General features: G+C 35.2%; 2 protein-coding genes across 4 annotated transcripts in view; one reads left to right on the forward strand and one right to left on the reverse strand.

Annotated features, from left to right (window-relative positions):
- Positions 1-1,364: 1,364 nt before the first annotated feature.
- Positions 1,365-25,904, forward strand: LOC130613287 (A disintegrin and metalloproteinase with thrombospondin motifs 16-like). 3 transcript variants are annotated; one of them, XM_057434636.1, is made up of 33 exons: positions 1,365-1,846; positions 2,206-2,305; positions 2,598-2,634; positions 2,717-3,057; positions 3,425-3,653; positions 4,205-4,356; positions 4,443-4,529; positions 4,772-4,896; positions 5,540-5,583; positions 6,038-6,143; positions 6,253-6,387; positions 6,791-6,950; positions 7,407-7,502; positions 7,971-8,119; positions 8,218-8,281; positions 9,271-9,376; positions 9,979-10,109; positions 10,648-10,822; positions 12,491-12,703; positions 13,416-13,545; positions 14,007-14,211; positions 14,893-15,058; positions 15,137-15,275; positions 15,906-16,165; positions 19,191-19,359; positions 20,503-20,723; positions 21,222-21,320; positions 21,649-21,744; positions 22,792-23,040; positions 23,152-23,928; positions 24,075-24,296; positions 24,525-24,668; positions 25,460-25,904. In XM_057434636.1, the coding sequence occupies exons 2-33, from the start codon at positions 2,258-2,260 to the stop codon at positions 25,465-25,467; spliced, it is 5,283 nt and encodes a 1,760-aa protein (XP_057290619.1). In that variant the 5' UTR covers positions 1,365-1,846; positions 2,206-2,257; the 3' UTR covers positions 25,468-25,904. The 3 variants fall into 3 exon arrangements, with proteins under 3 accessions (XP_057290619.1, XP_057290621.1, XP_057290620.1); XM_057434637.1 differs by lacking the exon at positions 1,365-1,846 and adding an exon at positions 1,899-2,076; XM_057434638.1 differs by lacking the exon at positions 22,792-23,040 and having other exon boundaries at positions 1,369-1,846; positions 25,460-25,896.
- Positions 15,849-26,118, reverse strand: part of LOC130613289 (NADPH-dependent diflavin oxidoreductase 1-like) — a 29,693-nt gene continuing 19,423 nt past the window's right edge. The window contains exon 17 of the mRNA XM_057434639.1: positions 15,849-17,033. The gene's annotated coding sequence lies outside the window, so the exon portion shown is untranslated. The remainder of the gene's footprint in view (positions 17,034-26,118) is intronic.

The following is a 26,118-nucleotide window of genomic DNA, read 5'->3' on the forward strand; positions in this document are numbered from 1 at the left end:
ACAGATGCTACATGTTAACTGTTCTATCTAAAATTTTATAGGGCAAATATTTTTGCTGACATCAGCACGGCCGATTTCCACGACTTTTTGGACCTTTTTGGTCGTGGTGCGGATTCTTTGATAATGCGGGCATTGCAGAAATTTTAACGGGGATTTTCCCTTCGTACACATTTCTTACATCGCTATTTCCTACATGCTCGCCTAACTGTTAGCATGAAATAGTAAAATTTACTTGAGCGGGGGTTATCGCTATGATTTTTAGAGCGATTATAATGCAGTTTTCGATCTACTTCCCTCCCTTGGTTTCTAAAAACTTGCAGAAAGTTCACAGGGACAAAAGCTACGATTTTAAACGGACAACAAAATACGCGTATCACAATATAAACTAGTCGTGGAAAAATCCAGAATGTCACCCGTCCTTTAGTTACACGCTATTTAGTTTTCCCGTAGCACGACGTTTTTCTTGCGGACAGACAGACAGACAAAATACGGGTGTCGTTATAGAGACTAGCTTATATCGTGTAAAGTCCAAGAGAATCATTAAAATATATCACATTTGCTATTGCGGCGAATTTTACATCGTGCAATCTATACACGAAATCGACCGCGTGAAAGATAGACAATGAATTACTATAGTGACTGGCCATTAGCCTTTGGAAACATCGCACCTGTCATACATTTTAGACATGACACCTAGGATTAGATATGACGTGTAAAGATGCATGCACAATGTATGCGTGCGGGTGAGCTTTTCCACACCTGCGAAGGTCTCTACTCCAATGGTAATAAAGCTCCTTCTGCACATATGGCAAAGTTTACCCGCGCTTAAACTTTCATCCTGGTCCCGGGCTAATCATCTTTATTTCAGACCCCGCCAAACCGTCCACAAATTAATTTTATTACTTCGTGGAAAACGCAAAGTGAGATGCACAAAAAAAACGCGGGAAATTTGTACCACGTGCTACCGACTCTGAAATACATTCTGTATAATATTATGCAAGCTACACATTTAACTTTTATAAATCAATAATATTTCTTTTCTGAACACAGGAAACAAAACAGTCTTCTTCCGCGAGAATTCTTCTTTTACAACTTTTGCATGCATGAATATCTTCTTGCTGCTAAGTGATACCTTTATAATTCCAATTCCCACTTAAACAATAATATTTAATCAAACGCACGCTTGGTTGGGTACCCACTGATCTTGATACAATGTAAATCTGATAACTGCGCGAACGATGTTTCGATTTTTATCAAAGTGTACTCATCCACTTAATGTTTGAGTTTAGACTTCACGAAACATGTTCAAACGTCTTTGATTTAAACGGCTGGTTTCCATATGCTGTTGTTTAAAACTTGACTAAATATAAATTCTAACTATTACATATTTTACCCTTTCAGCAGCACATTTAAATCGAAACAAGAAATTTGAATAAATATACAACATTTTTCTTTGTTTTACTTTATTTGCGGAAAAAGTGTGTAAAATTGGAGGACAGTGAAAACCAGGTTATTTTGTCAAAATAAACAAAAACTGAGCTGTTTACGATTTTTTTATTAACCCCGCGGTATAAAAATTAGTTCCGGTGCATGAAGCTAGGTCATGCTTTGATGATTAAACTAGAGAAAGTTAATGACTTCAACGAAAGGAGGGTAAAAACAATCGCCGCGAAACTGACAACAAACAGTACAAAAAACTTTCACAGAAGCCGCGTTATTATCCAGAAGAAAAGATTTTTACTCTGCTGTTTCTTATGCATGATTTAAAACTGTGAAAAAAAAGCAGAAATTATGCACAACGAAAAATAAAAACGTGCTTTGCAGAAAATAATAGATAATTAGCAAGGTAATTAATATTTATACTTAAAGTCATCACTATATCATACGGCTAGCAATATATCAGGATAAGCAGGGTATTTTTTACTGTTACTTGTTTGGGAGCATTTCATATAGCTAATTCATAACGTTCTCTCATTTCTGCAACATGGGCTAGATGCATCAAAGCTGTTTTTGTGTCAAAGCAACAAAAAAATCATTTCAATTGACATTATTGAGCTAAAAGGGGCACGGTAGAATGTAATAATTTAACCTTGCTTAATTTCTTGGTAACTCCCAACATATACATATACGGAGTGATAAAAAATGCATCTTTGTGACAGAAGAGCAAATTGCAATGCATCATCTCACTAATCTCCTCCTTTCTAGATTCAAAAAGCGACGCATATATGACGTCATAATCAAACCACGATCCGAAACAATGGACACTGGTCAATTATTAGCACTATATTTCTTTCAATTACTGCAGGTAATTTCTATCTTTCTCCTATTTTTCTTCATTTAAATGCCTACTGTTTATAAACGCACCGGTTGGAAGGCAAATAAAACAAACGATATGTCGCTCTCAAACGCAACTTTCGAAAAAGTGAGGTTGATCTGGAATGAACAGCGACGTTTGACAACAGCTACGGTTTAGAGCAGTAGCATTGATTGTTTTATTTTTCCATTTCGTCCTTTATATTTCCTTCCGTTTAGGATGGTGTCTCCCTTTGATGGTTTCTCCCTTTTTTCGTTCTACATACAAATACCTTATTTTTCAGCTTTCCCAACTATTTACCATGGATGTCATTGAAACAGGTATGAAGTTAACTATCGCAGTTTTAGGTGTGTTTCTTCAGCAAGTACCCTTTTTTAAAAAAGTTTTTAAAAACTGCTTTAGATGTCGACCATGAAATTATCTATCCATACATCCAATATACCAACCATCAAAGGGAAGACGAAAGAACTTATAGAAGAAAAAGAAGCGCGAATAATTATTACGGCGATTACAAAGATAGTAGAGATAAAACCAAAATGAAAATTGACTTCAATGCGTTAGGAAGAGACTTTAAAGTTGATTTAGATCTTAACAAAAAACTATTAGCACCTAATTTTAAAATTGAAATACTTGGAGAGCACGGTAAAGTTACAAAGATTAACGGGGCACGGAATTGTTACTACACAGGCAGGCTGCGAGATGACAACACCAGTTTAGTTTCGTTGAGTCACTGCAACGGTCTGGTGAGTGGAAAGTGTTTGGGATTAAATTAAAAGGAAACCTGAGCAATTTTGTGAAGCAAATGCAATGCAATGTGTTGCATTGTATGAGCATTTTGTTACATTGTTGCAGCAGCATTTTTCCGCATGATTTTCATACATTACACACTTAGAAAATGACGTAGGATCGATTGCATTACTTGCTTTAAATAACTCAAAACAAATATTTGTCAAAATGTGCAGCAAAATGTTTTTGGGTGGGTTAAATATTAAATGAGTTGCTTACGATGATAGGTTATCTAGTGGTTTCTTCAATGTTGTTTAATTAATGCTAGCAGTATTATTATTGTTAACAACCGCACAGGAAGTTTTATCTTTTTTTGGTTTACAGGAAGGAATAATTCAAACTGCTGGAGAGAAAATATCAATCAAACCTTTCCGACACGAAGATGGTGTGGATGGCGAGCCGTCGTCGTCAAAGCATCGTCCACATGTGGTAAGAAGGATGAATGACGAGATTGAAGACGCCTTGCAGATGGTTGACGATGTTCTAGGAACAGATAAATATCGACAAAAAAGATTTCTTGAAGAGGCTAGTGATAGTAGCTGCGGCTTAGACGGTATGTCACATTGTTGGTCTTTGAGAATTTTATCTAGTCTCAACTAATTTGAGCAGCAAAGCAAACACAAATATTTGCCTTGACCCTAATTATCTCAATCACAAGCAATGCGTTAGAAAGCCACGTTTCCATCATGTAAAATTATTTTCCTGTACGAATCGAGTCATACGACCAAAAATATATTTTGAATTTGTCAAGGACTTGGCCAAAATCATTATTCAGTTAAAACGATTTTTAAATAAAAATAAACGTGTGTGCTCAAGTATGTGTGCTGTTACGGATCGTTCACAAACCTTTATGGGAAAAGGGTAAGGGAAAGCGGTATGCTAAAGTTGACGCTGGTTAAAGGAGTAGGGGGGGAGGTGACACAACCTCACTGTTTTTACCGCATAACTTTCGTATTTGATAAGAAATCATTTTTGCGAAATGAAGTTGTAACCATTTTGACATATTCCGTGAAAATACGTATCGCAATTGACGGTAATTTCGCGTACAATGTTTGATGCTGATCGGTTTTTTTTAACGAGAAACGAACATTTCTTTATTTTCAGATTTGAAGCCGCACATACGTTGGACACGTGGTATTATGTCTGAAAAACTTGGTGAACAGACGATAGAAACCATGTTGACTATTGACCAAAAAATGACGCAATACTATGGCATGGATGCAGCAAAACAGTATGCTCTGACAATAGCCAACGTGGTATGATTGACTGTTTTAAAATAAAGAAAATGAAGAAAGTGATAATTTTGCTGCACGTTTAAATAGAGATTTATGATTATTTTTAGGCACATGATATTTTGCGCGATTCAACGATTGGTCCTAACACTGTCAACATGATCATATCAAAACTTGTCATTTTGACGTCACCTTTGGTAAGTAATTATCGTTGCTTTTTTGAGAATAGTTGAGTTTGACTGTAGTGGCATTATAACACGCACTATAAGTGTCTTTCCTTTGACCTTAAAAAATCCTCTAAGCTTTGACCTAAAGTCCTTAGTTAGTGGAGCACGATTTTCTCTGTCCTTGAACGAATAAAATTTGCACTAATGAAATCCGATCGTACTAAAGATTATGCATTTTTTTATTTTAATACTGTAACTTATTTTCATTACAGGAAGATCTTACAATCAATCACCATGCAAGAAATTCTCTAGCATCGTTTGGTAAATGGTCTGATAGAAGAAATAATATCAATACTGATCATCCTGACCATTATGATTATGCTGTTCTGTTTACAAAGTAAGTAACAGTAAGAATCGCGAAATTTAATTCTCGTGAAAGTTAAGGCGGAAGTTCGCATCAGTCTTTTAGCACATCGCTTCATAGCGCACGCATCAAAGTGCTCAATATCGTGAAATATTTAGGAGTACTTTTTCCTCGTGGTGCTCGTTTCAAAAGTCCAAATCGTATTACAATCTTTATAAGCGCTGAAAGTGCTGTAGTGTTAACATAATTTCATGACTTCGACCAATGAGTTTGCTTGAATCACCGTCATTTTGAATTTAAGCGCTCATTTCAGTTTCCAATAAACATCGTGATGTCGCTTGAACGTACGACTGTGCAGCGCTAAGTACATCGTGTGATCGATTTGTACCTTCGCCCTTTATCTTCTCTTGGTAGCGATGACAAGTCGATCTCTATAAAACAAGAATAATTACAGAACTCAATCAGTCCGAGCATATTTATAATAACAGTTGGTGACAGAGTTAACACTATCATTTTGTTGATTTAGAGTATTCTCCAAGAAGGAACTTACCCTTTATTATTTTTTGCGCGAGTTTTTGAACAATGAACACATGGGCATCTTATAAAGTTTTTAAGTGTATTTTTCTTTATTTCTGTTTTTTAATGTCTTGAAATGATTCATATTTTTTTATTTTAGACATGATATATGTGTTGATAAAAACCAACCTTGTGAAACAAAAGGTAACACTAATTATTGCATGAATAACATTTTAGAACATACACTAAAAGAAGAATTTTTGCAGTGTGGTATGTTTTAACTCCTCCTCCTTTAAGAATGCAGCGAAATGTAACCAAAGATTAAATATTGCTAATTATTGCGTCCATCCATACAAAAATTAATGACTTGCAGCTCTTAGTTTTGAAGGAGACAAAAAGCTTTTTTTTCTATAGGGGTAATTTCCGCCGTTAAGATTTAAGTAGTGCACCATATTTTCAACAACAAAAACCTTATCCCAGAGTTCCGGAGTCATTTACATGTGCTTTGTTCCTCACTCGCCTTGTTTTGTCAAATAACAAAAAGTATTAATTTGCAGTAGCATGTTTTGGTTTTAAGATGAAGCATTAAAAATCTGTTGAGCGTCCAGAATAACGTTCTTAAGAAATCGATATCTGTAGGAAGCTATTCTTATTCAAGGTCTTTCATACGTTGGAGGAATGTGTGATAACGATAGATCAGCTTCTATCATCGAAGATGATGGGTTTGGTGCAGCATTTACATTAGCCCATCAAACAGGACACAGGTAAGGAAATCACATTATTTGAAAAACGAGAACGGTGAAAGGAGTAGCAATCTGAACATATGATGGAAATAATTATTTCATATTTACATTTCATATATATCTCTTACAGTCTTGGTATGGATCATGATGGTGTAGGCAACACGTGTGGACGAAGTAAACATATTATGTCAACAAATGGTGGTAGAGCAGAGGATGCTTACCATTGGTCTGCATGTAGCATTGATTATCTACAACAGTTCTTAAGGTTGTTAATAAACGCCCTGTTTAGGATAATTTTTACTATTTTTTGAAAGATTTTGCAGAGTTTTAATTTTGGTTAATTTTTTTGATTTCTCTTAATATCGTTAGATGTTTTTACTTCATTTTTGCAGTTGGTGTATTAGTCAATTTATTTTGCACTATGTAAATCTGACTTAAAAAAAACATACATAAGGAGAAAATAATAAAATAAAGTTATTTCACTAATTCTTTCTTGGTAAATCTGTCCTTTGCTAGTTGAAAAAGGCTCCCCTTCATTCGCATTTTTTCTCCGGTATGTTCTAATTTAGACTATTCAAAATGCATCAACCCTTTCTTGGTAATGTCATTGCACATGGAGCAGTTCTTTTTACCTGACAACAACTGGTAAAGTTTTCTTATATTTCTAGAAAAGAGCAATCCAAATGTTTGGACAATGACGCTCCGCGAGATAAAAGAGAGGAAATATCGACCTACAAAAATCCTGGCGATATATACGATGCAGATACACAATGTCGATACGCGATAGGAGATAAAGCAAAACAATGCTACGAAGATGATACAGATATGGTAAGGGTATTTTCAGTAACAGAAGGAAAGGAAAGTTGACCGATATTTTCAATGACCACCTGTGTTTACAAATCAATCACCATAGCAACAGCGTGGCGTCATACTATAAAAAAATTGACTATTTAATAACTACTAATTAAAATTGATAAAGAAGTTTTAACTCCTAAACGGTATACTTGAGAAGCTATCACAAATTCTTGGGTAGGAGGCTTTTTTATACCCCTTTTCCACTCCCCAATCTAAATAGAGTTAGCAACAAAAAACAAAACGTCCATGTGAAACATCATTTAATACCTAATCTCAGTTTTAGTGTTTATTGGTTTGGCACATCATACAAAAATAGCATGCCAGGCGACTTATTATATGGCTACTACGTTTGTAACTATAATTTGAGAGCCAGATTTTTATTATCGCTTTAAACTTTACTTATATATCAGCATATATTTTTTTCTTTAGATATGTGCAGAATTGTTGTGCTTCAACCCTCTTCATAATAATTGTACCCGGATCGGAAAACCGGCGATGGACGGGACACCGTGTGGCGAGGGAAAGGTAAAGTGTTATTTTTTTTTTCTTATTTGACGTTGTAAAGATTAACGTACTGCCCTATGTTTATATTGTGCAATCAAACCTGCTTATAGCAGACAACTGACCGTACCAAATAGTTTCTTTCATTCCGCGAATTTTCACTATAGACAGGGTTAACACTAACACTCGTGTAACGATTTTTACGGTTAACAAAGTAATAAGAGATAGAAACAGAAGCTGAGGTTTTTGTAATATGCTTTCGTAAGCCCCATAGCAAAAATCTGGTTGCTTTCAATTTTCTTTCATAATTACCCATTGTAAAGCTTATCTGACATTTTAATCTCTTTGACATTGTAACTAAATTTTGTCAAAAGATAAAATGAGTTGACATCATATCTGTGGAAATTAAAAATTGGCAGCAAAACTGTGATGACTTTAGGCCGGCGCATTCGATACAACAGAATACTTAAAATACCACTTTGTCTCCTCTAGTGGTGCAAAGAAGCGATTTGTGTTGAGAAGGGAATTCGTGATGATCTCGTTGTGGATGGTGGATGGACACAGTGGTCTGGTTTTCAGCCATGTTCGAGGACGTGTGGAGGAGGGATATCGTATCGTGAAAGGGCGTGTCAATCACCCAAGTTAATATCTATTTCATATTTTCTCGCTCTTTTGTTTAGTAGTCAGCTAATTCGGTTTATATCATTTAATTTTTTATTTATTTATTTTCTGTTTGCAGGCCAAAACATGGGGGAAAGTACTGCGAAGGAGAGTCAAGAATGTATATTATTTGCAACAAAGAGGTATGATGAATTGTAGCCAGGACCGAGAACACTTGCAATAATGTGAAGGCAATGTGAATGTTAACACTCTTTAACAACGAACAATTTGAATTTCGGTCCTGCTAGAACTTTAGTTTTTGTCAACCGTAATACAAAACTGAATCGATAGGTCTTGAAAAGAGCTTTCTAATACACCCAAACTTGACCTATTTCGATCATTAGTATCGAATACAACCACAGAAGGTAGGCAGATTTCTAAATACATATTTTAAAAACAATAAATTTACGACGCCGTGAAAGAATTAGGGAAATTTAGGTAACATCGTGAAATCAATTACGAAGCTTCCCTGATGCAACATATTTGTAGAATCTTGATTCAACGAGAACTGATTTTTGGGAAATAGCCTTTTTTCATTTTTTTAAAAATGATGTTCATATTATCATACTGCTTTTATCCTGAGTTTAGACTTATCTTCTTTAGGTGTCTCGTTCGCAAAATTTTAAATTACTTATTTGCAAAATTAAATCTGAGCACTAGAATACAATATCACTGAGAAGGCAATTTGCGGAAATTAAAAACGCAAAGTTTAACACGAAAACTTTCAAAGTGATACTTCGACTTCTTTACAAGTCATGAAATGAAAATCCGGTAAAAAAGATTACCGCTTGTGAAATTCAGGAAAATAAATTAAAGACAGTAAATTAAAATGTGTTTGGTGCCTCTGTATATCTTTTCCGGTGGATTAAAAGATTCCACTTTAGCCGGTAGAAATCAATAATTTTTTGAAGAGTCGTGGTTTCTATAATAACAGCCATTGTTTTTGATTCTTATGCAAGTCTTCAAAATTAGTTTTTTTTTTGCATTTCTTAACTAAACTTCGATGAGTTTAGAACAGGAAACTTGAAGTAACAAATTATGTAGGTAATCACATACATAACCTTTCATATTGTTTGAGCCTTGAACAATTTTTAAATCTGATAAAAAAGACTTTTTGATTTGTTTATTACAGGACTGTCCTGCTCAATCTAACTTTCGTCGCGCACAATGTGAAAACCAAAGTTTATCTTACTACGAAGATCATCTACTAAATTGGACATACACACAGAACGAGCCAGGTTAGTATATTCATTCATTGTATACCACCATCTTCCCTCAGAACTTCCATTTTTTTCTTACATCGTGGCCCAGGGTAATTGTATATGTAAGCTTTTTCATTTCACATAAGAATCGTTTTAAATTACATAATCGAAGCTATAAAGTCGCATGTGTCTAATTTAAACCCTAAAAGTGCTTTCCACTAACGTATTCACGGTCGCAGCTGCCAAAGTTTGAATGTCGGTGACGTTGAAAAGTTGACCGTCTGCAAACGCTTAAATATTGACGTGGGTCAACTTTCACAGGTGCCAAGATACATGCCGTGTGGCCAGAAAAAAATTCAATCCGTAGCTCCAAATACCAAAATATTAATAGAAATCACCCTACGCAGAATTTTTCACATTTTTTGATGATTTTTTAACATTTAAACCTGACCTCTAGCCTGTTGGACCATTGATTACTTTGTTTACATGTAAAAACAATTTAATTCTATTTGTATGGGCCCGAATGTTAATATGAAAATTAAGTCATTAGGCCATTTTATGGGATGTCGGTTTGTCACTTTTTGACGGCAATTTATCACACGATGTGTGGCTAAAGTCAGTATCTATCTATTTTTTAGAAGCCAGTTGTGATCTGAAGTGCATGTCGACGAAAAATAATCTCGTCACAAAACTATTTGGCCACGCAGTAGATGGTACAGAATGCGCAGTTTCAAATATACCTGGTCGATGTGTAAGAGGGGAGTGTAATGTAAGTCAAATAAAACTAGGTTGAAACAAACCATACGTTTCGTGTTGTTACTTTTTTTGATTTTTGCGAAGATTAATTTTCGCAAATTTTGCGAATTTTATCCATATTCGCGAATATTTGTATGCGCGAAAATTCTAGGAATAGTTAAGTCAATTTGCGAAAATATGTCTTCTTGAAAACCACTTATCTGCTAAAATTAACTTCGTAAAACTTTTTTTTTCTTCTAGCTTTTCTCGGTAAATCTTCTTTTTTTTAGTACATAAAAAATTATTGTGATATTAGCAATTAGTTCAATTAAAGGCTACTTAATCTCAATAAATAGGCTTGAAATAAAATTGCGAAAAAGTACTTAATTCGTAAAAATAATTCTTTGCAATAAAACCTTAAAATTCTTCATTCGCGAAAAAAACCTCGCGAAATATCGACATGACTTAATCTCCGCAAAATGCTTTTTTTTTTGACCTCGTGAAAATAAGTGTTTGGAAAATCAATAAACTTAATAGTCCATCCCAAGTTAAAAAATACTCCCTTGTTTTAGACCGCTGGGTGTGATTTAGTACTTGGCTCCACCCAACGTAAAGATCGTTGCGGTGTGTGTGGCGGAGATGGAAGCACTTGCGCTGAAAAAATAGATCTTAACCAGAATCCATTGGCTGTGTCCCGATCAATCAATAATGCCGAAATAGTCGATAAATTGGCTATCCTAGAAGAAAGTAAGTCAACTTGTTTTGATAATAATATTGACGGAGAATATTTACGCAGTTGTTTCTGTACATGCACTTGTATTTTAATATTCCAAGAAATATTCCAATCCTTTATTACACACAGGATTTGCTAACCATGTTAAAAACTATGTGAGCTTAGACTGGTTATAGATTTGCATAAGTAAACTCATATCCGACTTTCGTGGATTTTTGTAAATTTTTCCATATGTGTTTTGTTCCATATGTCATTTTCCAAATCTTCCACAAACATAACTAGTAATGATAGGAATTGCATTCATTACAAACAACAGTTATCATTCTTTGAAACATTATTCCAAATTGTCTTGTATTGCTACTGTCGTCCAGAACAGAAAGGGAAAGCCGGGTTTTTTTACTGATAATATACAGTGAATTTCTCTGTAACCAGCAGCCTTGGCCTGATCCCAACATTTCTCAGTTCTGTTGCACCGAAGAACACTACACTACAACGCCTGCACGCATCAAGCAAAATAAGTTTTTGGTATCTGCCAACACAAGTATGTTACCAAACAAGACTCTTTCAATGTTTTAAAATGCTCTCCGTAACACACGCGAGTAGAGTACTTGTGAATATTTATGTTTTAACTCTTACAGAAGATCGTCTTTGTATTATCAACAATATCTAAATGGTATTAATTTTTGCGACTATATAATTTCACAGATCGAAAAAAATTATAATTCGCTGTTAAAAGTTTTAGCCAATGATTCTTTTTAAAAAAACTTATTGGGTATGGAATTTATCGAATGACCTTTTAAAATTAAAAACATGACTTTTCCAGGCCGGATATTTTGAGGGTTCAAAAGGCCGGGTATAAAAGGCAAGAGATTCTAAAAGCGACGAAGAAGACGTCGTATTGCGCCAAAACTTGGTACAAATGTGTGTTAGCACATTGGAGGAAAATAGGTATAAAAAAATATGGATGACGTCATTCAGTCTATGATGATGTCATCATTTTTTTAAACCTGAGAAGAGAGTGAACCTTGAGAAAACAAAAAAAAGGTTTGCAAACAAAATAACTTAAATTTCTTTTCCTGCCCGCTTGTCAACTGATAAGTTAACATAACAACAGACAAAGTTATAAAAAAAATTCGGAGAACCCGAATAGGGTTAACGGAATTGCTATTATAATCATTACTTGTAGAGATTACAGCGACAGCATTCTCCGTATAATAACATTGCCTTCCTTTAAATCGATGATTTTTTATCGATTACCACATTATGCGGGATTGACCATCGAATGCATATTGTTAGCATATGTAGGTATTTTTTTAGTAGATCCAACCTTATGTCCAATCTGAAGACACACAATAACGTTGACATTCATACCCGTTATTTCAAAATAATTTAGAATGCTTGCCAGTCAATGTTTGTTAAGCCCGTTGGGTCTTTTTAGGTGAGGATGTGCTTAATGTATGCTTAATTTAGTTGGTTTATCAAAGGTTATTAGAGCATCCAGTTACGGATTAAATCATGCATAATTTTGTTCGTTACAATGATTTTAAAAACATTTCTACGAGGGATGTTCATAAATTGAAATAGGTGGTATTTACTGAAATCAAGTGTTGCCATCTTTCCCCTTCTGTTAGATTACTAAGAGTAATTACATTGACTGTGATTTCATTTGTCTCTTCTTCTAGAACGCAGCCATCACATGCAGAATGTCGCGAAGAAACTGATCGAATTGCGCAACATTATGAGAGAAGTTGTGAAGAAAAAATGTGATGATGATCCAGAATGTATTGGAAAATTTGATATCAATTCATTTAGCAAGAAAGAGAGTGTGGAATCGGTTCCAGGAAGGTTTCAGTGGGTGCTAATATCGAGCGGGTGTAGCGTGTCCTGTGGAAGAGGTGAATACGTTTTTCCTTTTTTATTTTAGCTGTTTAGACTTGTTGGAGAAATTTGGCTCTTAAATAGGACAAAAACACTTTAAAGACAAAACAAAACAAGTACAGTAGTCTCTCCATAACTTGAACATTCACCGAGGCAAAGAAAAGTTTGATTTATTTAGATTTTAAGATTTCAAAAATTTTTAGTAAAACGAGTAAAAATACTGAGGCAGGTGAATTTTGAAGCTCTTTACTTTTTATTTTTTTTCTGTAAAAAGAAGTCCGTTTTGTTTAGGGTTTTTAACCGGTTCCCGGGTTAACAAGCTTTCTATATTTAATACAAGCTTGCGAATTTCGCCCCCATGTATACGGAAAAAGAGTTTTCTACTTAAAAAACTTTACGAGAAATGGAAAATTTCTACTTATAGAGAGAAATTCCTCCGAGGGACCGATAAATTTGTTCGACCAACCAAGATGTTCTAATTATCGAGTATTCTAGTTAACAAGAGTCATATATATGATTTCTTTTTATTATGATCGAGAATTTGAAATCATACCTAAAAGTTACCTAAGCTCATCCTGGGAGGTTCTTTTTTTCTATCGTCCTAGGATAATCTAAGGAGATTGAAGCATATTTTTTACTTGCGATATTTACCAAGCTTTCTACGGATTATTTTTTCATATGTTTACCCCTATTAAACATGCATTTCATATATAAAACCTTTATATTTAGGAAACGAAGTTATGTTCCCAGAATGTCGCAGAGTGGATGATGGGACGCCAGTTGCGCGTTTATTTTGTAACAGTGCTAACAAACCACTGACTCTGTCAAAAACCTGTGATCGATCACCCTGTCCGCCGAGGTATGTCGTCCGCTGTTTTAAATGCGCATGATCTGTAATACTTTGTTTTACCAATTCATCGAGCAAAAGTCACAAATTCGCATATTAATTTAAAATGGTGTACTTCTACGAGGGTCAAGAATACACCACGATATCAAGATTGACAGGCGAATTTAAAATGCTAAACAAAAAGTTTCAGACTTGAAGCGACTTATTAATATACACAATTTCGCGAGAACAAATTTCGTGAAATCGACCTAACCAAAGGTTTTTTTCTTCCACTTAGGTATATAATAAGAGGTATGACTAAAAATTATTTTAAACACATTGATTTTCTATGGCATTCTAATTATGCTAGTTTTCAACCCGTGGAAGCATCCACGGGGTCGCACGTCCTTTATATATCGCATTTAGTATTTCCGTAACAGACGGACAAAAAGACAGACGACGGCTATTATTAAAGAGACTAACCTTCTCTTTAGTTGGAAAATTTCAAAATGGTCATCTTGTACGCGATCTTGTGGAGGAGGGACAAAAAGAAGGAGCGTGTACTGTGTGGTAAATGTTGGTAAAGAAGAGTATGTTTTATCCACAAGTCAGTGCGATGTGGAGGAACAGCCGAAGCGTTTATCAGCATGTAATCTAAGTCCATGTCAAGCAGAATGGTTTGCTGAACCATATGGAGCGGTACGTATGTTGTGAATTTATCCTGACTGTGGTGCGCTTATCAACGATAACGGGTGCGCTTATAATCGAGTAGAAAGAAATGCAAGGGAAATCGAAAGAGTAACTAAATAATTTGTGTGTTGCCCTGTAAAGTTCACATGAAGTAAATATGCTCTAGTGTCTATCCTCCTTAATCTTCGTCAGTTGTTGAATCATCAGAATAATCAGAATGATCATCATTCTGTTCGTACTCAACACTCTGAATCATTCTGAACTCTCGTCACTCGTTAGGTGTCAATTGCTTTCAATATCTCCTTTCTCTAAACTCGCTTATCTAACGGTGCGCTTATAAAGAGGATTTAGTGCACTTAACTACGGGTGCAATTATCTACGGGTGCACTTAACTACGGGTGCGCTTGATTACGTCATTTTACATCTACTATGGGAGACAGCATTGATCCTTTTACAATGAAAAAACAACAACACGAAATCGAATATTTGCTTCATTAGCAACTTTTTTTCGAAAAACTGCAAATACTGCACAGTGTCTGTAAACCGCGAAATATTTTGACATCAAACAGTTTGATAAGATATTTCATCACAAAAAGCTTATAATAGTAATCGGAATTTCTAAGTGTCGCTATAACAAAACTAGTTTGAGGTTTGAGGTATCTGCAACATCGCTGCAACTTTTTATTTCAGTGCTCAACCTCGTGTGGTGTAGGCGTGCGTACAAGATCTGTGGTTTGCAAGAAAGTAGATTTAACAACAGGTAGCTCCACTGTTCTATCTGATAACGCTTGTTCTCACGCACCTGTACCAGAAACAGAAATGATCTGCAATGCACACAACCCTTGTCCTGGAGCAGGTAAGATTTCCCCTCTCTGATGAATAAAAAATGTTATAAAAATTCCATTTTTACGATATTGCCTTAAACTTGCCATAGATGAATGCGGCAGTGTGTGGACAGACGCCCGTGGAAATATAAGCAGCCCGTCATATCCGAATTACTACAGTGACAACCAAGAATGTGTACATGCAATCAAAGCAGACGAAGGGAAAATTGTCACCTTGAAATTTCATGAGTGAGTACACTATCTGTTTTACTTGAGGTTAGGAGGTTTTACATCAAGAAGTCATTCTGCTTTTTATATTTACTAGGGTGTACTATGGATAGTTCGGGATAATGGTAACACTCTGACAAGCTATTTTCAGCGCAGAGAAAAAAAATCTCTTCTGGGCGTATTCGTTTTCGCGCAATAACAATATAAACGCATTTTGCGCGTATTATTTCTCGCACATATTAAAAGTTCACCGCATATAACAAGGAAAAAAATAGCAAAATTAGGGTTTTGACAAATAGATAAATGTTTCTTAAAAAAGGCATATTTTCAGAAGTAATAATTTTTTCGCGCCCTTCACAAAAGTTCATTCCTCAAATTTTCGAATATTGCACCCGGTGAAATCTTCCACGAAAATTTCGTTATTGCAGCAAAGAACTATAAGTTAGTTATAGGCATGTTGTATATGTAGCGTTACATTTTGTTAATGTGATGCGCTTGTTCGTACTGCCTTGGTTCCATGCTGTAGCCTCTCAGTCGTTCATGTACATATTATTACGTATATATTTTTGAGTTTGATCATTATTAAGAAAAGAGTTGAAAGTAGAAGCATTGTTTTTAAATTACATAAAGTACACAAATCTTTCTTTTTAGTATGGACATCGTAGCGGCTCCTACGCAGTTCTCTGGTCCAAAGTGTCTTGGCGACTTTCTACGTATCACAGATGGCAAATGTTCTGAAATTGGAATACGCCCATCTGTCAAATTATGCGGCAAAGATGCGCCTGGTCAATTTGTGTCGAGCGGAAATGATTTGTGTCTGAAATTTGTAAGCGATCAATCATCACACGGTCAAGGGTTTTCGTTGAGTTATGCAATTGAAGATAAACCAATTGAAGAACAACCTGTACGAGGTAAGTGAGGAGGAGGGTGAAATGATTCGGCCTAACTAATCGCCATCACATTAAGAGTAAAAACTGGGGAGAGAGACAAAATGCTTAAACACGAAAAAATGTGAACAATTGAATCGTTGCTCAAACAATATTAATAAATTACAAAACAATTATTTTAATAAAAGATAAAATTATTTTCACTTAATATTCGGATTTGTTTTCGCGAAAATTGGTTGGAGAACTAAAAGCCGCTAATTCGTAAAAGTTATAAACAAAAAATCATACTGAATATTCCTAAAAAATCAATTTTACAAAATTTTCCCAATCTTTTAATTCGCGAAAAAATTGGCGGATTTTAGGACTCGCTAAAGGTTCTCCTATTAAAGTTTTATACACATGAGTGAGACCTCATATATTAACAACGTATACTACAATTACAAATATGTGCTAGAAAATCCTTCAATAGGACTAGCAATGCACATCTGACAATAAAAATTTCGGTGAAAGGAAAATGACACGTGCAGTTCTGTGTAATACCACATAATATTCTTCCTTGATAAAAAAAAAAAAAAAAAACTGTTACTTATCAAATAAGGTGCGATCATCGCAAAAATTGGTGTTCATGGCGTGCCATCGTTACACTTCTCAGCATCACAGCATTTGACGGTACATTTTTCTAGTTGAGCTCCAGACGCTCCCTTACACAGGTTACCATCACACATCTCCTTCGAAAGACAAGTTCGGGTAAACTCTTCAAAGTTTGTGCCCAATCGCTTGCTGTATATGTAACCACATCTATTCGCGTCGCCGTAACAATTCATTGCAAAGTCAGTACTACATTCCTCCCAATTGATGTTGCTATAACAATCGTAGCACATAGAAGCAGCGTCTAAAAAAAACTGACGATCTGTATCTTCGCGCGACTTTTTCGAATCGACCTCACAAATTCAAATTTCGAGCTACAATCTTGGTCATAATACTTTGAGACCAGACAGCTAATTTTAAAGTTCGCCACCACAAGTAATTGCGTAGGCTATTTCTATATTACATTCGCACATTTCGAACTTGTCAAATCATATGTCAATGTTTAGAGTAGACTTAGACTCAGGTTATTTAGTAAAGTCCAAATTCTTAAAATGTACTAATTGTTGCTGACGTCAGCATGGTCATATTTCGCAAATTTCGGGGCCTTCGTGGACCGTGGGAAGTAGATTATTTCGATGTGTGGGTGGCTAGAGAATGGGACTAGCAGCTTTTCAACGCCTTCTACCTGCCCTACGTGTGTGCAAAAGTAGCGAATTTGCAGCCTACTGGCTCCAGAGGAATGAATGTGTGACAGTGTTGTCCATATTTAAACAAGAAGAAAAAATACCATTGTGTCAATATTTGTCTAAGATTGCAGACAAATTCAAACCTCGTTAGGCCACTCTCTAAGAGAATAACACAAACATCTTTTTGAGAAACAAAAGTTGCAAATTAAGACATATTTCCATATTTTCCAAAAAAATCAAATGGAACTGAGCTGCAAAATCAGTACAATTTAGTTGGTAATTCTACCACACCTCTGTCATATGAGCATGAGGTAAAATTATGTCTCAATCGTGGTTTACATTTGAATGATCGGAGCCTAGATATATACCCATATTGAACAGTAAATACACGAGTGAATTTGTTTTCCAATGTTTGGCTAAGCTGTAGTATAACAGCTGAAGTAAGCTATATCTAAAGTAGATCTAAGGGACTAGCTACAAGAAAATATGAAAATTAATGTAAGACGTTTTCAGCCTTACTTATGAATGTTTATAACGTGTTTATGTTTTCCTTATGTTCAAAATCTCTCTATTTGACAGCACAAAAACTTATTGAAGAAAATACAGTTTAGTTTGTCACTAGAATAGACACTAGCCTCACAATATTTGATTACACGCAATGAAGTTTCATCGTGAAAAATGGATAGATATATATAAACCGCTCTCCTGGTCTTACCTGAACGAACAGCAAAATACAAAGCAACACAAATTATTAAATACAGTTTCATGACCATTGCTTTTTCGTCAAAACTTTTCATCACCCTACAAAGTTTTTTTTTACTCCACAAAGTTCTGTTCTCTAACCTTATGTTTTTTTCTTTTTTATTTCATTCTTTTTATTTAATAATTAAAATTATTTTTTGTATTCACATGCTGATAACATATATATTACGTTTATTCACCATTACAATGGTACCACCTGGTGAATATTTTAAGATATATCCAGCCAGTAATACGATATCAATATAGAAATGTTGTTTCACAGTGTATCTAAGGCAACGTTTTTAGATATCTTTTCTTTTCTGCTTCGTTTTTCGTTTTCAAATGGTTTTGGAATTCATTTAAAATTTTATATACACTAGTATGACACTGCAAAATTTTCACCTATCCTGAAGTTATATGGATAAATCTAACAATATAAAATTAAAATAAAATCTCCGCTAATTCTGACAATTTTTTTAAAAATATTTTAAGGTTTTGTTTTTCATTTTAGCATATTTTAAACTTTAAGTACACTAATGTCGAAATATAAAAAAAATAATAAAAAAAAAATCACGGTTACATCAGATGGATAATATAAAAATACAAAACAATTATGGAAAGAAAAGATAACTCCAGAGACATATTGAATACTCATATTCACGGTTTTCAAGGTTCCTCTAGTGAATGATTAATATTGGTTTTTAAGATCCATTAGTCTGATTTCAATGTTTTTAGGGTTTAGCCGAGACCCTGTTATAAAAAAAATTATTTATTTACGAAACACAAAATCGTTGCGAAAATATTTCAGCATTTCATGCCATGGTGTGGCGAACACCTTAAAAAAAGAAGCTTTCAAACATTAAAAATTGCGCCTAATATAATAACAGACAAACTATATCCTATCTTCTTATAAAAAGAAGAAACATTGTTTGCCAAAAAAACATTTTCTACAAAATTTGTGAATTTTGGGCCTTCTTCCCTTAAAATATCTTGTTTGTCCATGCTACTACTTAAACGTATCTCTTGTCTTTTAGATATATGCGACTTAAAAGGGAAGCAGATCAATTCCTCACTTGGGATTGTGACATCACCAAACTACCCCAACTTCTATCCAGTCAATGAGGATTGTAAAGCCACCTTTGTGTCTCCCGACGGATCTGGATTTATGTTGAAATTTGACGCGTTTCAGATAGGTTCACGAAGGTATGTCATAACTCCTTCTGTCACTGCCCCTTTACAGAGTGTCCACTCTATCAGGAATGTCAGACATTGTCAGGAAATATGAAAATATAGGCAAAAATGTCAGAAAAATGTAGTCTTTTTATGAAATATCGGAAAACGTCAGGAATTTTAAACTTTCCATTAACTCCCTGTAATGCATTTTATTTTAATATTTTTCCGATGTCAGTTTTTATCTTCGGCTTGTGTCACAACTATAGAAAAAAGTAGGGGATAAAATCTAGATTTTTTAACTAAACAATGTCAGGAGAATCAGAAAAAACCGAGGCAACTTTTCAGTGGACATCCTGCTTTAAACAATTTAAGATCTAAATCTCCTAATAATTCTTACTGGATTCCAATTTAACGCTGAATTTTAACTGCTTAACCATCAAGGGTCTGGTCACATTCACAATTTCACTCCGGGGTAAAACCAACCCCATGCTTGGTCAAGTTGTACTTACCGTAATACTCCAAATAAACGCCCCCTTCTATTAACCGCCCCCCTCGAATGGACGCCCCTCCTTTTCAGTCATTTTTAAATAAACGCCCCTCTCGAATAGACGCCCCTTAAAAATGTCAAAAAGTTTAATAAACGCCCCGGGCGTTTATTTGAAGCATTACGGTAGTAGTTACATGCGTTTGCCGAGTTAAAATTTCGCCCCGGAGTGATTTTAATCCTGTCTTTCGCATAGGGGCGAGATTTCACTTCGGGGCGAAAACTCATGATTTTTACATGCAACCGCATTGCTCTGGGCGAAAAACGTTATAGAAGTAAATACACAAAATTATGCTGAAAAAGGAATGTTTTTCTATCGCTTATATATGCTTAAATATTTTACTATTTCTTGAAGAAGTTGTTGTGCCGCTTGCGTGTTCCACGTAAGTGATTTTATGAAAAATTACTTTCACCCCGGGGAGAATTGACCATGTAACTTAATTCTTTTTCGGCCCGGTATGAAATCTCACCCCGGAGCGAATTTCACCCCTTTTGCATGTAATCATACCCTAAGGCAGTTTTGTTGGATTCTTTGATGTTCTTAAATAAAAACATCTTCTTAAAAAAGACAGCCTCCTAACAAGACAACAAACATGTTGATGTTGTTTATAACTTCGTGTATAATTTAGCGGAGTTATGGAGTGCAAAAACGATTACTTGGAAGTTTATTACAACGACAAAGCAGAACGAATCTGCGGAAAGGAACCTTCCATACCAACGGTGCATATCCCTTCCACGAAATTTACCATGACGTTTCACTCAACACACGTGAAGAAGGAGAATCGAGGCTTTGTGTTGACCTACGTCACAAAAAAATACGCAAAAAAATACGCAGTAGACAAGAAGACAGGTATATATAAGTGGAAATGTCCTCAGGATTTTATAAGCATTTTTTATAATCAAAAGGTTTATAAACATATCCAAGCTCAAATAAGCATATGTCAACCATATTGTCCAGCCTTGGTGAATCCTTTTGGTATGTTTTTTTTCATGTGCTATGGGTGTTTTAATGACACACTGATACTGTCTAAACTTGCTTTGTGTAAATATACCTTTAGTTTTGTTGCTGTTTTTTAAAGGTAAAAATGGGACTATTTCATATTTTATCTTAAGAATAACAAATGCATACTCTAAGTCTTACATTTTTTTTTGCATAAGCATATCGCAGCTTGATTTTGAATTTTGTAAAACATGTACTTTTTAGAATATCCCGTTCTTTAAAACTTGTATGCGTGACGTCAACTACTTAAAATTGCCTCTTCAGACATATCCCACAACCCCTTTCCCTAGGCCCCTCCTATCTTCATTGGGACTGCTTATTTATTTTGGGTTATTTCAACTTTTATAGCAACTAAACTTCAAGCATACAGCCAAACAATAAATCAATGGTCACAAAATCGACAACCTATTGCAGCTAGCAATACAATGAATCAAACAATAGAGCCAGGTAATGAACTTTCTTTCAGTTTTTTTAAATGAATACTGATTATGACGTACTTAGGTGAGCAGCTGATAAACATACTAGATGACAAACAAAAATAACTAACGGTGAATTTCTACGCAAAAACAAAACCAATTGGAATAATACCTTAATTTGATTGGTTATTCTGCTTATTGACATTTTGTGTTTATTTTCTTTACGTTTCTGTCCGCAAGAAATGTTGAGATATTTTTAAAATTACATTTTCCGATCTGTTCCATTCTTGGATGGAAATTCACCTATATTTTGAAATAATGGTGCCAATAGTGTATTTATTAGACGGGTTTCCATTTAGCCTCGTCAATCAAAAAGAGCGTACTGACCAAACCAACTGAAGGGATGATCAGAGACAAAAATGAACTGGTGAAGGTGCTCCTAGAGTTGTCAGAAGGTATCATCAATTACAACTAATTAGTTTTGTTTCATACCCATAATAATATTAAAATATATACATTTTCAAAACTTTAATAAACTTTTAAAATAGAAATAAATAATTTGCGCGAAAAATTTTTCAAAATGAAGATTTTAAATTTAGCGAGATTTAAATTTTTCCGAATTTCAAGGAATTTCATGATTTTTTTTTCCTGTTGCGTGCGGAACTGAAATTTGCATAATTATATAAATAAAGTGGTATGCGAGTCAAACGAAAACAAAATCGTTTTTCAAAAGAAAAAGGAAAAAATTTTAAAAATTAATTTTTGCGGGAGCTAATTGGTAAGTATTAACTAATATTTTTTAATAATTTCTATTGGAACAAAATACAATATAAATGCAACTAATAAAACTAATTACAAGTAAGAAAAAAGCGTGTAGTTATTATCATTGACACTTGACATTTTCACGATGATTTTAGAAAGGACTACATACACTTGTCAATCACACAGCAAACGAACTACCTGCTACTTTTTAAGTTTGATTCGTTTAATTATGTACTAACTGGTCTCTGTTTAAGAACGGGGCTTACTATAACTGACTATAACTCACTCTAACCGACTGGTAGTCTTGTGGTAGAGCTTTTGCTTCAAGTGCAGGAGGTCTCGGGTTCAAACTCCGACCGAGTCATGCCAGAGACTATAAAAGTGTAAATCTATCTCAGGCGGATGTCTGGTTGAGCGATTGCTGTGCTTTCATGACTTTTGTAGCTCAAATGAGAGCTTTAAATGCACTAGGACCCCTTTCGCAGGACCCTCCTTGATAGCAGTACCAAAAAGAACTAAAGAGGTTATCCTGGGTAAATAATTTCAATATTGATAAAAAAGAGTTAAAAACTAGGAAGTATTTGGCCATGTAATAGCATCTAGCCAGCACATCCAGTTACGAGCGGATCCAATGACTCGTAAAAGGATATTGCAATCCAAACACCAAAATGCAAATCTTAGTTGAGAAAGGTGTATTGTAATTCTGAACTCCGCACTAACACGTCCTTATATTTGCCTAGTAAATCCTGACCAACTGCGTACTGCTTTACGAAAACGAAACCGTATACCAGAACGTCCGCAAAACGTGAAGAAATCTTACATCCCTACCCCTACAGACTATACATACACATACACAGATTACAACGCAGGACAGTCGAACTGGCTGAACGACGACGCTCTTAAACGTGTTACTGATCACGTGGTCCAAACATTCGAAGACGATTTGACTTTGTTAGGTGCTACACCTCTACGCATTCCGTCTCGACCAGGTAACACTAACGACAACACTGACTGAATTCACGTAACCCTAACACCAATTGCAATTCTAACTTTCTTCTGCACAGACTTGTTTTGTAATGTTCCGTATGTTTTTACTTTAGAAGCCAATGCTGTACCAAACCCTTCATCATTCGTAGATGTTGGCTTAAAAATGGGCGAGACAAGAACTCTCCACCGAGCACTACCAAACCAACCACAAGCAGTAAACGAAGATAAATTGCAAGAATTACAAGTGAAAAGTAGTATACCCAAACACACTTGGCAAAACTCTTTGCCTTGGGGAACTCCTGAGCTTTCAAAGTTGACCCCGACAGCTTTCAAGCAAGCCAAAACTCAACAAAAAGCTGTAGACAGTCTACTTAACGGTATAAACGACGGTGATATTGCATCACAGAGTAAATCAATCATAAACAAGGCAGGAAAACCATCCCTTGCGTACCAAGCCGAAAAACCATCAAGTGTAAACCAACCACAAGCTATCCAACAAAGAATGTCCATGCTGCCTAATGCTTTAACTCGTCCTGCAACTACAGCTTACGAAAGTGTTAAGGGATTGGGTGCTACTGCTAATTCGTATCGTCCGTCACCGCTAAGCAGATACTCTGAGGCGGTGTCTAAGCCGATTAACAATTTTTACGGTACGAAGGAAAGTATTATACCAAAACGAACTGGACCAAATAAGATAGATTTAAATGTGGGCACGCAACGAACGGAAAAAACTCTAATACCGCACCCATACCTTGGGCTTCAAAAAGATGTCACCACAGTTATTGCAAAAAAATCCAGAATTACTCAACCGCAAACGATGTATAAAAAACCTGAGACTTATGCAGCACCTGTTTGGGGTGGCAATAGGTGGTATCAGAATACAGTCCCAGGTAAGTGTATGCATGCAAAGTATAAAAAAAGCTAGAAGGTTCTCACCCCTCTTCTGTGAGTGCGATGCATTACGATAGTGGCAGATGTGAATCCCCTTGCATTAAATATTAAAAAAATATAAATAATTGTCGTCATTTTTATTCAGGTATAGTGAGGAACCAGATGAACATGCCACAATTCTCCATGATGCAACAGCAGTATCAGCCCACCGCAGCACACTGGCAACCTGCGGTGCACTCACAACCAATTCCATCAATGTACACTCAACCATACCAACCTCAACAACAGCCATACTGGCAACAAGCAGTGAGAAGACAGTATCAGTCGTTTCCCTTTATGTATATTCCGCATTTTGGCATGTTCAACAGTAAGTATATATTTACACGCTATTTTATGACCTTCTTGAACAATATAGTCATCAACACCTGTGCCTATCGCAAAAATTAATTCTCGCTAAAAATCCTTAAAATGATCATTTGCGATATTTTAGAGAAGCCCATTCACGAAATTTATTTCCCTCGATTTTGCGATTTTTTTTAATTCGCGAAAATGTCTACCTCGAGAGTATTTACAATTAAAACAACAATACTTTTAGACCACTGTCCACCGAAATCATCGTTTACGTGCAGGGATATTGTTTTCCATCCTGTTTGTAATAACGATAACGACTGTTTGGACTTACGCTTGGGCTGTTGCGAAACATCCTGCAATTACGCACAAAGAGTTTGCGTGGCAAAAGGTATTTGTTTATATTCGCTTCCATTTTAAATGCTAGAAATTTCTATATTATACTTACTCGCGGTTCCTGCAGAGTTAAAGGGGCTACGAACCGGTTAAAATGCTCACATTCCGTATATCCCGCGCACATATTAAAAATCCGGCAAACGCGTTTTGCGCAATGAACAGACCTGCTCAATGAACAGACTAGACTTTGCTCGCTGGTTCAATATTTTTTTTCGAAAAGTATATTACAAGACTCATTCTGGATGAAAACATGACCAAGGCTTGAGAAGATAAAAATTCTAGATTTAGCTATATGTTCGAGTCTGTAAATTACATACATGCCGGAAAAATAGCCAGTTTTGTTTTTCGCCGCCATCAGCTCGACTTTCCTGTAGGTCACTAAAGTCGAAAACCAACAGACGTTCCGTAGCCCCTTTAAGGCAAATTTACATATACCAGTGATGACATTTGAAAAAGTGAATAAAATGCAATTCAAATTACCAGAAAAAAATCGAACTCTGTCCCCAAAATCATAATGTAAGGATACAATTAAAAGTGTATTGAAAAAAGGGTGTTTCCTTTGAAAATACTTGATAACACTTGTATTTTATTCGCAAAATAAAATCCGGGGAATTTTTGTGCAAAAATTAATACTAAAATAAAATTTGATAAAAGCAAAAATTATTATGTCAATTTAGTAGAATTTTTTATTATAAAACAAATTCTCGTAATAAGCCCTAAATAATGTTAATGTCTCTACTGGTGAACCAAATATGAGAGAAACTACATTACAAATTACATTTACAGCAAGCTGAAGTCACGCGCACACACAACATTTTGCTCTGTACGTTCCAACATGATGCTGAAGCAGAGAAGTGATGAAAAGACAAGTGTTCATGCAACATACAAGCAAGATTGCCAAGAAGTTATTTAGTGGGTTAATCAAAACACGTGTTTGGAATCGTAAGCGTAAACACTGGTGGTTTCAGACAATAATAAATAGCGTTATATACCCTTACACGCCCTTCTAAAGCATGAATAATTGCTTTCGACGTTGATTGTAAGACATATGATTTCTCTCTATAGCATCTATAGCAGGTTTTTCTTTTTTTCTTCAATTATTTAACTTTTGCCGATTTGACATGTGAACTGTGAGGTTTATTTTTAGCGTCTTTGCACAATTTATTATTATCATTAATGACTATTTTAGCTTGTCAAATTGAAATAAATACTCGAAGAAAACCCAAGTAACCCCTATCTTCTCGATTTTGAATCATGGACGCATTTTTAATATTTAGTAAAATGACCCAGATTTTGACTGAAGGATCGGTTTTATTTTCCCAGCTAATTTTTAATTTTTAAATAACTTTTTTTTAAAAAATGGTTTAATCAGCTAAAGCTAAAAGACACGAGAAGAAAAAAGTGATAGGAAAAACCTCCCTAAAATTGCTGACATACAAATATAT

Source organism: Hydractinia symbiolongicarpus, chromosome 10 (assembly GCF_029227915.1).
Source record: "Hydractinia symbiolongicarpus strain clone_291-10 chromosome 10, HSymV2.1, whole genome shotgun sequence".
Classification (NCBI taxonomy): Eukaryota; Metazoa; Cnidaria; class Hydrozoa; order Anthoathecata; family Hydractiniidae; genus Hydractinia; species Hydractinia symbiolongicarpus.

Coding starts and splice junctions, on each gene's coding strand:
- LOC130613287 (XM_057434636.1), top strand. CDS start 2,258: ATGGACACTGGTCAATTATTAGCACTATATTTCTTTCAATTACTGCAG. Junction 3,654..4,204: donor TAGTAGCTGCGGCTTAGACG/GTATGTCACATT, acceptor CTTTATTTTCAG/ATTTGAAGCCGCACATACGT. Junction 14,212..14,892: donor TTGCTGAACCATATGGAGCG/GTACGTATGTTG, acceptor TTTTTATTTCAG/TGCTCAACCTCGTGTGGTGT.